This window comes from Pongo abelii, chromosome 1, assembly GCF_028885655.2.
Source record: "Pongo abelii isolate AG06213 chromosome 1, NHGRI_mPonAbe1-v2.0_pri, whole genome shotgun sequence".
Classification (NCBI taxonomy): domain Eukaryota; kingdom Metazoa; phylum Chordata; class Mammalia; order Primates; family Hominidae; genus Pongo; species Pongo abelii.
This window is the reverse complement of record NC_071985.2, coordinates 63,732,974-63,745,890: the sequence shown is the minus strand read 5'-3', so window position 1 is coordinate 63,745,890 and position 12,917 is coordinate 63,732,974. Positions and strand designations below refer to the sequence as shown.

At 33.6% G+C, this 12,917-nt stretch overlaps 1 protein-coding gene across 4 annotated transcripts in view; it reads left to right on the top strand.

Annotated features, from left to right (window-relative positions):
- Positions 1-12,917, top strand: part of HMCN1 (hemicentin 1) — a 446,669-nt gene that overhangs the window by 338,071 nt on the left and 95,681 nt on the right. For all 4 annotated transcript variants that reach the window (XM_024256979.3, XM_002809691.5, XM_024256990.3 and 1 more), the window contains 11 exons: positions 930-1,026; positions 4,276-4,437; positions 5,173-5,286; positions 5,401-5,603; positions 5,891-5,972; positions 6,104-6,235; positions 6,588-6,737; positions 8,753-8,912; positions 11,119-11,243; positions 11,471-11,654; positions 12,262-12,359. In XM_024256979.3, the coding sequence (XP_024112747.2) occupies positions 930-1,026; positions 4,276-4,437; positions 5,173-5,286; positions 5,401-5,603; positions 5,891-5,972; positions 6,104-6,235; positions 6,588-6,737; positions 8,753-8,912; positions 11,119-11,243; positions 11,471-11,654; positions 12,262-12,359 (1,507 nt within the window). The remainder of the gene's footprint in view (positions 1-929; positions 1,027-4,275; positions 4,438-5,172; positions 5,287-5,400; positions 5,604-5,890; positions 5,973-6,103; positions 6,236-6,587; positions 6,738-8,752; positions 8,913-11,118; positions 11,244-11,470; positions 11,655-12,261; positions 12,360-12,917) is intronic.

Sequence of the window (12,917 nt, the reverse complement as noted above, 5' to 3'; positions counted from 1 at the left end):
TCTTGAGCAAAATAAATAATATTCGATTGGCTCAAGAATCCAAGCATAACCTTCAGTGTATCCAACATAGGACATATCTCATGGAATTCCTTATTCAAAAGAGAATGAGGTTTATTACCTATAAATAACCTTAATATTCAAAGTATCTTCTAAATATTGTGACTATTTCTATGTGATAATCATATAACCGCTACCAAAATACTTCAATGGTTCTGTGTCCAAGTCCAAAAGATATATAGTTGGATAGAAATTTCTATGCAATAAAATGAAGAAAACATAATTGTTATATTAGCTGCATAAAACAAACCACTCCAAAACTTAATGACTTGAAACAATAAGCATTTTTTTAACTCAGAAGCCTGCTGGTTTGCTAGATGATTCTTCCGGATGTGGCCTTGGCTGGGATCGCACACATATCTGGGGCCTAAGTTGCAATAAAAACTGTGATGATTCTTCCCCAAGTGATCTCTACCCTCCAGCAGGCTAACCCTGGCTGCCTCACATGGTGCTGGCAGGGTTCCAAAAGAGTGAGCACAAGTGAACAGGCTTCAGTTTTGAAATGACAGTCACTTCCATCACGCCCTGTTGACCAAAACCAGTCACAAGACCAACACAAATTCTACTTCCTGATGGGAGGGGTGTCAAAGTCACAATGCCAGAGGCAGAGAGAGGGAAGTGGGAGAATAATTTGGGACATTTTTTTTCTAGTCAACATACCACAAATATGTATAGAATTACCTTTCCTGATTAAAAATCTTAGTAAATATTTATTTGATTTACCTAATAAAAGCTAGCATCAGCACTAGTATGTACAACATTTTTTTTATCTGTTATTGAAATAATATATATTATTTATTCTAAAAAATAGACAAATATGACAAGTTGCTTTATTCAAAATTTTATTTGGAATTTCTTCATTTTTCCCTTAGATTCTGAATACTCAAATAATAGATATCGGCAGGTATGTGTGTGTTGCTGAGAACACAGCTGGGAGTGCCAAAAAATATTTTAACCTCAATGTTCATGGTAAGAGCTCAGTTCCAAAACCATCTGTTAGGGTATGCTTGGAAAAGCAGAAAATTTCTGTTTTAGATTATGTAGGCTTATTTTGTATTTTTAACTTAAACAATGTGAGGAGCCTATACTCATTCAATCCCCTCTCTTCTTTCTTTCCACGATGGCTAGTAGGATTTATAAAGTATAAAACTTCCAGGAACACAGTTTTTATATTACTTCAGTCTCTCAAGAGAAAATAACTACGCCTGCATATTTGAAAGGAAAATCAGAATTTAAAATATTAATGATTACAAGTTTATAAAGTTAGAAGCAAATACAGGTCTTCTACTCATAAAAATCTATCCGCTAGTCATGATTGGAATTGGTTTCTGTCCTTAAGTGCAGAATTCATGTTGAGCTATGTCCTCTAGTAACTAATATACTCCCTGGAGAAGAAAAAGTCACTTTGTGGAGTTAAATAATTCCTTTAAAACCACCAGCATACCTAATTCATTCATCAAACTCTTTTAAATACATGCTAGACACTCCATAAATACCATTTTTTGCTAAAAAAAAAAAAGTAGTTGAATACTGCAAAAGAGTAGTTTTATTTTGTGAGATGCTGGTGCTTCCAGAATATTAAATTGGAAGTGGTGAATAATCATTATAAAAGATCTCCTTTACATAGGTAATACACACATAAAATTCTAGCTCATTTTGGAAGTAACTGAAATTTGAAATGTCATCAAAAATTTCTGCCTTCGAAAGGACTTTTATGTAGCATGATAAATATTCTTCTTTGGTGTGATATGTAGTGAGTATTGGTATCTAGCAGTATTTGGTGTTTGTGTAATAGATATTTAAAACACTTTTATCTTTTTAATTCCAGTACTTAGCACAGTGAGTAACACACTGTAGATGCTTAATAAGTGTCTTTGAAGTTTTTTGAATGGATAAATCTAACCAGAGCAGGAACACATGTGTTATGAATTCTCAGGAAGAATGAATTAATTAAACAAACATAATCATTGTGAAAGCACACATTCTAATCTGTAAAGTGCAGTAAATATTGGAAAATAAAATACTGATTAGTTTTCCTGATTGCTCAAGGCAAAATTCATTTTTCCTTCTCTATGACAAAAAAGCATCTTGTAAATACCCCAATTGTGGCAGTTCCATATGTTGCCTTGTGTTATCTTCATGTATCTGTATCTTTGCCTCTATCCCATAACTTTATTGTAAGTGCTCTAGGCAGATGTTCATATCTTATTACTTATCTTGGTCTCCCTAAGTCTAGAATGGTGTCTATAGTTGTGGTAGTTGCTAAATAAATGTTTTCTGCATGTTTATTATATTTTCTTCATAATCGTTGCCTCTTTGCAATGTACAGTAGAAACACCTGAAGTGGGACAGTGACTTGTGAGGAAGTAATCACTAGTGTTTTACCAATAAGGATTGGAGTTCAGAAATGTGTTTCTCCTTTCACCAGTTAATGATGTCTTGAGTTCCTGACTGCAATCAGGAACTCATTACTTAAATATTGGAAAATTCATTTGAGGGGAAATAATGTAAATTATTTTCATGTAAAACAATACCATTTGTTATCTCCCTCTACAACTATGCTTGCTTCTTTTGTACTCCTTCAGTCTGTTGGCATCTTAGGTTTTAGCTCTTTTCACTTTCCTTCATGGGCAGCTTAATTTTTGTGGAACAGCATTTCAGTCACTTCTCTTAGCCCATATCTTCTCATCACTCTTGCTCAGTAAAAGCTCAAATCTGCATATAACAACAGGGACAACAAACTGACTGCTTGAAACCTACCAGGTGCTGTGCCAAATGTTTTATATAGGTTATTTCACTTCATTATCTCAATAACCATATGTGCTTGCTACCATTTTACGCCTCCCCTGGACGTCAAAAAGGCAAGGCTTGGCGAGATTAAGTAACATGCTCAAAGTTACACAGCTTGCAAATGCTGCACCAGGATTTTAATGCAGGCAGTTTATTCCATAAGTTTTATACCTGCTTCTCTCTAATGCCCCTCACTAAATTCCACGTCTGTACGCTACCTGCACTTAGGTAGCTCACCATGGCTGAAGTAAATCTTGAAGGCAGGAATATTGATGTCATTATAAATTCATAGTACCAGCTTGAACTGAGCCCTCCATGCTGATTGCGACTTGTCGTTTTGTCTCTACACTATAGTGATTCTCTTAAACCTTCATGCCCTCCTCAAAAATATCAGGTGGCCACTGTCTTGGTCTGCTCAGGCTGCTTTAACAAGACCAGAGACAGTGTGGCTTAAAGAACAGAAATTTATTTTCTCAAAGTTCTGGTGGCCAGAAAGTCCAAGATCAAGGTACTGGCAGGGTTTGGTGTCTGGAGAAGGCTGTCCACCTGGCTTGCAGGCACCTGCTTTGTCTTCACATGGCCTGACATAGCCTTTCTTCTGAGCATGCTTGGTGAGAGAGAGCCAGTTCTCTGGTGGCTCTTGTTAAGGACACTAATCCTAAGGAATCATTTGACCTTAATTGCTTCCTTAAAGGCCTCATCTTCAAATACAGCCACACTGGAACTTAGGGCTCCAACATATGAATTTGCGGGGACAGAAACATTCAGTTCATAACAGCCCCCTCTCACTTTCTCTCAGTAAATATTAACACTTTCACCTTCTCTTTTTCAGGGAAAAGAGAAAGCATATTCTAGAAATCCACCTCAAATTCCTACCATCAAATTGAGAGTACTGACCACATCTGTTCCTGCCGTTTCTTTCTTCCTTCTTGTTAAAATAAGAGAAATGCATTGCTCTACCTTCCAAAGGCCGAAGTCTAACCTGATTCTAGATCCCTGCCCCATTATCTCCTAAAAAATCTCCTCCTGTCTCTTTAATATTGAAATTCTCACTATTATCTCCTTTTCTACAGCACTTAAGTAAAAATAAAATATTAACAAGATTATTCAAATATACTTAATAAAAAGCACATTAGGTCTCCTTTGTACATTGACAAAATCATCTTAGGAATTGTCGACTATGTTTTACAAATAAAATGCAGAATAATTCTGTCTCTGAAAATTCTAGTGCTCTCTTTCAATTGGGAAAAATAAACTCCAATGTGAATTTGATGAAGGCATTAGGGAATTGTAAGACAGCCAGCTAGATAATGAACAGAATCGTTAACTCAGTCCTTTAGCAGAATACAGTGGTTGGATTTATATTTAGTAAATGGGAATATATGTTGATAACACCTGCTTTCACTTTTAATATATTTACTATTATAGTTCCTCCAAGTATCGTTGGTCCTAAATCTGAAAATGTTACCGTCGTGGTGAACAATTTCATCTCTTTGGCCTGTGAGGTCTCTGGTTTTCCACCTCCTGACCTCAGCTGGCTCAAGAATGAACAGCCCATCAAACTGAACACAAATACTCTCATTGTGCCTGGTAAGGAACTTCTTACTATAAAGCAGGTAAAATTTTCTCATCTTTATTTTAATACAAATGGCATTTCAAATTAGTCTCTTTCCAAACTTTTGTCGTGCTTCATTTATTTATTCACAGTAAATGCCTCTCTTTGCCCATTTGGGGTCATTAAGGTAAGATTTTGTAGACTTCTCTGATTTTAGTGGGAATGTACAAATAACAAGGTCTCCTTCAAGAAATGATAAAATTTAGAAAGAGAACAGCTTAGAACGGCCTAGTAGTACCAAGTGGTAGATGGCAAATAGTACTTTCATTGGATACATCTGCTGGTTGTTTTTAATTCTAAAGTTTCTTTAGGATAGATGATAGACATAGATAGATAGATAGATAGATAGATAGACAGATAGATTAGACACCTTGGCATTGTGGGAAATTTAAACCCAGAAAACACTTAACGTACTTTGACCATAGTACAATTACTATTTGCTCACCAGAGCCTGTATCAAACAGTTTTACTCTCCATGTTTGGATGCTGGAGAGAAAAATTCTATGAATCTCTTCCTTTATAAGGAACTAGGTGAATAATAAAGGAAAGATCAAAGAAAACTGATCCAATTATTTTATTTTAAATAGGAAGGCTTCTCTATAAATTTTACTCTAAGGGGAAGGATATATGTTGCTATTTATCTGATTGGTAAAATAGTTGTTAGAACAACCTGTATACCACTCTACAATTTGCATTCTCTTTACCTACAGGTGGTCGAACTCTACAGATTATTCGGGCCAAGGTATCAGATGGTGGTGAATACACTTGTATAGCTATCAATCAAGCTGGCGAAAGCAAGAAAAAGTTTTCCCTGACTGTTTATGGTTTGTTTTTACTCTCTTCATAAAATTCTTTTATTTTAAAACTGGTATTCAATATTTTCTATCTGAGCACCTTAATGAAAAAAAAAAAATCCTTCTGTTATTTTCTTCCCTCAGTGCCCCCGAGCATTAAAGACCATGACAGTGAATCTCTTTCTGTAGTTAATGTAAGAGAGGGAACTTCTGTGTCTTTGGAGTGTGAGTCGAACGCTGTCCCACCTCCAGTCATCACTTGGTATAAGAATGGGCGGATGATAACAGAGTCTACTCATGTGGAGATTTTAGCTGATGGACAAATGCTACACATTAAGAAAGCTGAGGTGCCTCTTTTATTCTTGTTTGAGTGTCATGACACCTTGGTGGGGCGGTGGAAAAGACGCTTGGAAGTTGCATATTCCCTTTTACTACAGTGAAAAATGATTTTCATTAAAAAAAATACATAGCCAATGCCATTGACTATTTTTATAAAAAATAGCAAGATTGCAGAAGGCAATTAGAACTGGGGCATTGAGCATACAGATGACTGATGATTTAATCTAAACTCGAACAGTATGATTGGTCATCTATAACTTAATGGAGCACATACAATAGTATCTTTTTCTTTTAGGTATCTGACACAGGCCAGTATGTATGTAGAGCTATAAATGTAGCAGGACGGGATGATAAAAATTTCCACCTCAATGTATATGGTGAGCATTTGCCTCTAATACAACTCTTTTTCCCCCAGATATGCAAATGAAAAAAAGTGTTCCAAATTAGCTTAATGACGACAAATGATTTTCTTCTGTTTTTTTGTTTTTTGTTTTTTTGTTTTTTACAGTGCCACCCAGTATTGAAGGACCTGAAAGAGAAGTGATTGTGGAGACGATCAGCAATCCTGTGACATTAACATGTGATGCCACTGGGATCCCACCTCCCACGATAGCATGGTTAAAGAACCACAAGCGCATAGGTAAGGCAACCGTGCATTTGTGTGTGTGTGTGTGTGTGTGTGTGTGTGTGTGTGTGTGTGTGTATTTCTTTTGCTCTTAATTCACTAGACTTTTAAACTAGCACATTTTAAGTACCATGCTCATAGGGGTGTTTAGTTCAAGAAGGCTAATGCACCGAAATACAAATTTACAAAATAGACTCATTGTAAAATGATTAGTCGTTTTATAAAGAATTTTTTTTTAAAAAAAGAAAATGGAGAACTTTTAAGAAATACGTTTATCACATAAAGCAAGACATTTTATCATGAATTTTAGAGATGTTAAAGTTTGAAGGTTTTTTTATGTTTTATTGTGCTTTGTTTCTACCTCTAGAAAATTCTGACTCACTAGAAGTTCATATTTTGTCTGGAGGTAGCAAATTCCAGATTGCCCGGTCTCAGCGTTCAGATAGTGGAAACTATACATGTATTGCTTCAAATATGGAGGGAAAAGCCCAGAAATATTACTTTCTTTCAATTCAAGGTATGTATTGTCCACTATGATCTATCTTCAATTTCTTTGTTATTCCATTTATAGTACAAAATAATCTACATTTAAAGGAATCAGTAGTAATTGATTCAACGTATCTTTAGATCATCAAAAAGTATCATCAGTTTTCTGTCTTGTATTTACCAATAGATTCTGTTTTCATGGAAATGGACATAAATGTGGAAAAAAGAATAGTAGACATTTGGTAATCTCTACTTTTTCCAATTTTCCATTTCCACTTCCATTATTATCTTTCTATAGTATATATTCTATGGAGTTATACTTATTTTAAACTGGTATAATTTATTTTGATGGTAAGCCTATAGATCTGTTCTTATTTGTATAGATAAGATTTAATTCACAAAGAAGTTGTACTATGATCTGACCACAGGTAGATTAGGTAAATTTTAATGAATGATGAATCTTATACTATTTTAAGATGATAATAAAGAGCAATTCATCAAATATTTAATTAATGCCTACTATGTTCCAACATAGTATTAAGCATTGCAGGGACAACTTGTTTTCTTTTGATTTTCAGTAAACCTCTGATTATTACATTTGGCTCAGTATTGAAACTGAAATGAAAGTCTAACTTGAAACTAAGTTGAAATACTTTTTCTTCCAATCTTATAGTTATTAGGGAAAGAATTTCTCATAAATTATGAATTCTATTATGAATATTATGTATCTGTTTTGTGCTCTGCTAAAGCTAACTCCAAAAAAATACAATTAGAAGAATTAAGTTCACAGGTATCACTGGTCTCTCTGTAATGATTAGTGATGCTTTGAGATTTCAGAAGCTAAAGGAAAAACAGCTAGTCAGAGATTCAATGTCAGAAGTTGCACATTGAATTGTGTCTAGTGCATTAATAATAACAGATGCTAATCATGAGATATGTTGTAGGGCTAAACATTTTACCAGATTTTTATGTACTTTATTATGTCTTAGAACTAGAAATAGTATATGCATATAGGACCTAGTCCAGTGCTTGTCATATATTAGATACTCATTGTAGGATGTCTCTTATTACTAATGTTCTTATTGACTCAACTTCTTTAGTACTCTAAATTCTGCAAATGTGGTAAAATTATTATTTTCTGAATGACTAAAATTAGATTTATAGAGATTATTCAGTGATGTGCTGGTAAATGTTTAAGAATTTTCTCTCCAGACAAAAAGACCATGATTTGTAGCCAATTGTTTGCCAGTCTCCATGGTGTAAATATTCCCACCATGATCTAATATATACAAGATTTCAACCTACCAAAGGGATGTTACTAAACATGGAGTGGGGCAAACATGTACAAAATTGGCTTTTGTGACCTGGTGTGAACTACCTTCTGCACATCACTATGATCATATAGAATAGGAATTCAAACATGTTTATATCTGATACCACTGGCAGTATTTTTATTACACAATATTGCTCAGTGAAATCAAAGTGGAAACCAAAGATGGCTAGAAAGAGAATAGAAGCTATTGGCTCTTCAGAACTACAGTAAACCTATCCATTGTTCAAAATAAATAATAATTAAATTGAATAATGGAGAAAGAAATAACCAACTTAGATAATTTCCTCAAACCTTTATGCCAAGATTTTATAAGACAGAGTCTATAAGTCTAGTGAATTAAGAGTAAAAGAAAAACACGAAAAAAATGCACGGCTGCCTTACCTATGTGCGTGTGGTTCTTTAACTGTACTATCCGTTGAGGATTTAATCTAAGAGTGATTTAATTTGGCCAGGAAGTGTGATCATGAGGTAGCTCTATCACTAGCCCCATGACTAAATAATTATATCAACTTACAAATACACCAGAAATATTGAAGTGTTCCTTTATCTTTGTCATTTAAAAGTAATTCATGAAGATAACAATAGTTTGACCTTGAACCATAATCTACAAAGAATATGAACTAGAAATGTCATATTGTTCTATGACTCCGTTACATTTATTAGAATTTATATCCTGTGTCTTGTTAATGAAATTCCTAATTATTTCTCCAAAGTCCCTCCAAGTGTTGCTGGTGCTGAAATTCCAAGTGATGTCAGTGCCCTTCTAGGAGAAAATGTTGAGCTGGTCTGCAATGCAAATGGCATTCCTACTCCACTTATTCAATGGCTTAAAGATGGAAAGCCCATAGCTAGTGGTGAAACAGAAAGAATCCGGTATGTTTAAAAATAATCTTTCCATTATAAATTGTAAGGCCTTCTACAATGCTTTATGCTTCAAATTTCACATGAATAATAATACCAAATTCCATCCCATTGGAACTTAGCTATCATTATATTCACAAAGAAACAAAAAACTTTTTTTTGAGAACTGGACATAGACATTCTCGTTGGAGAATCACTCAGAATTGTGTATGTTTCTTATCCTTTAACTCTGTAATGTTAATTAACTCATTAACGAACTTTAACTCATTAACTGTAGTGTTAACTGTTGGTGATTTTATTCTTGTAATTTCAGAATGGTTACACTAAAGCCCATGCCATAAAAATAATTAGTTCTTTCCTGCAAATGCCAAACCAACTTTATCTCACAAATGATTCATCAATAATTCTAGATATGATTTTGTATGCTGAAATCACCAAACTGTGTATGTGCTATACTAATTGGCTCCTTTTGAGAAAAGATACAATAATGTCATAACTGTTATAGTGGTTTGTTCAGATGCCATTTTCAGCTGACACTTGTTACCCATGCAACAAACCACATAGAGATGGGCATGCTATCCTGACTGGCTCATTTTGAGAAAAGATACAATAATGTCATAACTCTCATAATGGTTTGTCCAAATCCCATTTTCAGCTGGCACTTGTTACCCATGCCGCAAACCACATAGAGATGGAATAATAATGTGGTAAAGACCTGGTACTACTTTCAACAACAAATTCCTTTGGAAGGACAATCCGGAATTTGATATTGTACTAGATTACTTCATCATAAAATCCCATTACCTAACACATACCAGATTAATTATATGCATAAGTAGGCATTAACTGCATGTATTGTAAACTTTAATATTTTGGATTAATATGTAAATTTAAGGGTTTGGAGTATATTTTCTGGTCAATAAATTGAATATATATAACTTAAAGAGATAAATGTTTTCTTTGTATTCATTGTGTATTAAAATTTCTAGTCTTTTAGAGGATACATTTTAAGTTTTATTTCTCTGGTGTGAACATTTTTGAGTAAATAACAGGTATTTAAATATTTTTGTTAAATCAGCTGGTATTTGCCATATTCCAGACCAAGTACTACATATTTGATGGTACCTAAAGATTTTATATGGGCTATAAAGATAAGATCTTTTATATATGATATCTTTTATATAAGATAGTATTTGTAGCTAGGAATTTGGAGTCTATCATTCCTTCTCCTACATTAACATTCTAAATTTACTTATTCTTATATCTTTATTATTCATTCCATAATATGTATAGATTTGTAGGTAGTACAGTTTGTCAGTCAACTACAATAGTTTTTCCAAAGTCAATGTACTACTTTTGTTTGACCATGGCAACTTGCTTTTTGCTTATTAATTTAATTAAACTCATGGAATTAAAAAAATTTTATTTTGAAAAAGAAAAAATACAATTGTATCCCAGATAATAATATAGCTCTCAATAAACATTTAATAACAAGATATAATAGAAATGGAGCTTTTACTTTTGACACAGGGTAATTCTAATGAAACCACTATTGTACAAGTAACTGTAGATGGCAATTTAATCTCTACAAAAAACACAGGAAATTTTGATTTGTAATTAATGGTGTGTGAAGACAACCAATAATGAAATAATCTTAGCTTAGAGATCTTTAATGATCTCATTGTATATTTATCTTTTACTATTATGTAATTCAAAAGAAAAGCTTTATTTAGCAATTTGTAGAAAAAATGTTTGCAAAATATAGCCACATATGATACCAAATTGTTGTCACAATTTAAATGATCCTATTGTATTTTGCATTAAGGTATTAAGTTGTTTATTACTATATTAAGTTGTTTATAACTAGATTTTTATGTGTAATTTTTTGTTTCTCATTGTAACAGTCTTCAATTTTTATGCCAGAATTTTGTATAACATGCATTTAATTCAAACCTTATATTGCTAAGAATATAGTATTCTATCATCCCAGAGAAAATCATGTCTTTGCCTATGATTTGAATAGAGAAGTATGCCTGATTTTGTTCATTTCCTTTTTTCCTTATAAGGAGGTGGTGGATATGAGACTCACTACTGTAGAATTTCAGTTGGTTGTTTGAATTTTCCATCACTTTCAGTAACTGATTTTAATAGGCTTTCATGTACTTAGTGAAATAGATTCAAACTCATCTCAGCCCCTCTGTTATGATCTTTTCCGTAGAGTGAGTGCAAATGGCAGTACATTAAATATTTATGGAGCTCTTACATCTGACACAGGGAAATACACATGTGTTGCTACTAATCCCGCTGGAGAAGAAGACCGCATTTTTAACTTGAATGTCTATGGTAAATATGAAATATCTCCCTCTTTTGATGCTGCTGCCTTAAGAAGCTACCAGTAGAAGTGAAGGCCCAGCAGCAGGTGTCTGGAGCATTTAGTTTTAAGTTTGATGCCACCACTATTTCCTTTTGGGTTACAATTTTGAAGTGAGAGCAATTGTAGTAGAAATTATTTGAACTAGTAATACATAATACATCCCTCTTCCCTCTCTCTCACTTTCTGCACAACATAGTTACACCTACAATTAGGGGTAATAAAGACGAAGCAGAGAAACTAATGACTTTAGTGGATACTTCAATAAATATTGAATGCAGAGCCACAGGGACGCCTCCACCACAGATAAACTGGCTGAAGAATGGACTTCCTCTGCCTCTGTCCTCCCATATCCGGTTACTGGCAGCAGGACAAGTTGTCAGGTCAGCTTTTATTGTGTCTGATTTCCTAAACAGGTGAAGTAACTGTGATTGTAGACTTTTCCTTCATTTAAACAGTGTTGAAGAAATGTTTTTTTCTAAGCCTTTACAGTTTTTTTTCCCTTTAAGTATATTTTTAGTAGAGGAAGGACAACAAATATACAATTGAAATGATTTTTTATCCTTATTTATGTGCTTTCATTTTTTAGTAAATGTGTAAAATGGTCTTTTATAGACAGGTTTGTTATCACATACGTATTTCCAGGAATTACTGTTTTAGCTAAAACTTTATGTGGCAAGGTAGTAGGAAGATGCCTACTATGATAATGTGATTTTCATGTTAGCAGCATTCTCTATTAATATATATTTGAAAAATATTCACCTCTTAAATTGTGCTATATTTTCAGTGGTTTATTGTCACTGCTTAATCAGCTTTGTAGAATAAATTGCGTTTGAGGCCCCTATATTTTGTGATGGATGGCTATAAGCTTCATAATTAAAATTTCCCAACATAAATCACCACCTATAGCCTATTTATAAATCATAATTATTTTATGTGTACTCGTTGCATGGGATCAAGTGATGAAATGTGGATCAAATTGTTTCTCAGGATTGTGAGAGCTCAGGTGTCTGATGTCGCTGTGTATACTTGTGTGGCCTCCAACAGAGCTGGGGTGGATAATAAGCATTACAATCTTCAAGTGTTTGGTATGTGTCACAGAAATGACCCTATTACTTTACTATGTCAAGTATTAAGCAACAGACTATCTTTAGAACCCGACTTCCTCAGAGATTTGGAAATCTGACTTTATCAAAAAGGATTAGTGAGATAGGATCTTACTGACTAGAGAATGTATTTTCTTCCAAGGGGTCCATATTATTGGACCATACTGTCTGTTTATCAAAATACTATACTGATCTAGAAATTTGCACTAAATCAAATCTAATTTTTAAAAATAGCATTTCAATCCAGACACAAGACCAGTCTTTTCATGTAAAGAAAAAGTCAAAACTTTTCTAACAATATTAGCAGCTTGTTTAGAGTATTCAAACTATGAATGGATGCATGTACATATATGCATGTGTGTGTATGTGTATATATGGAGATAACTCAATACCTTCCATTTCGGAAATATTGAAGTTTGCTGATCCACATTTCTCAATCCCCAAGAACACCTCAGTTAAGTAATGCTTTATTATAATCTACAAATGACTTATTTTATAACTTGATATTATTTATACTGTATATAGTAGTTAAAAGAATAC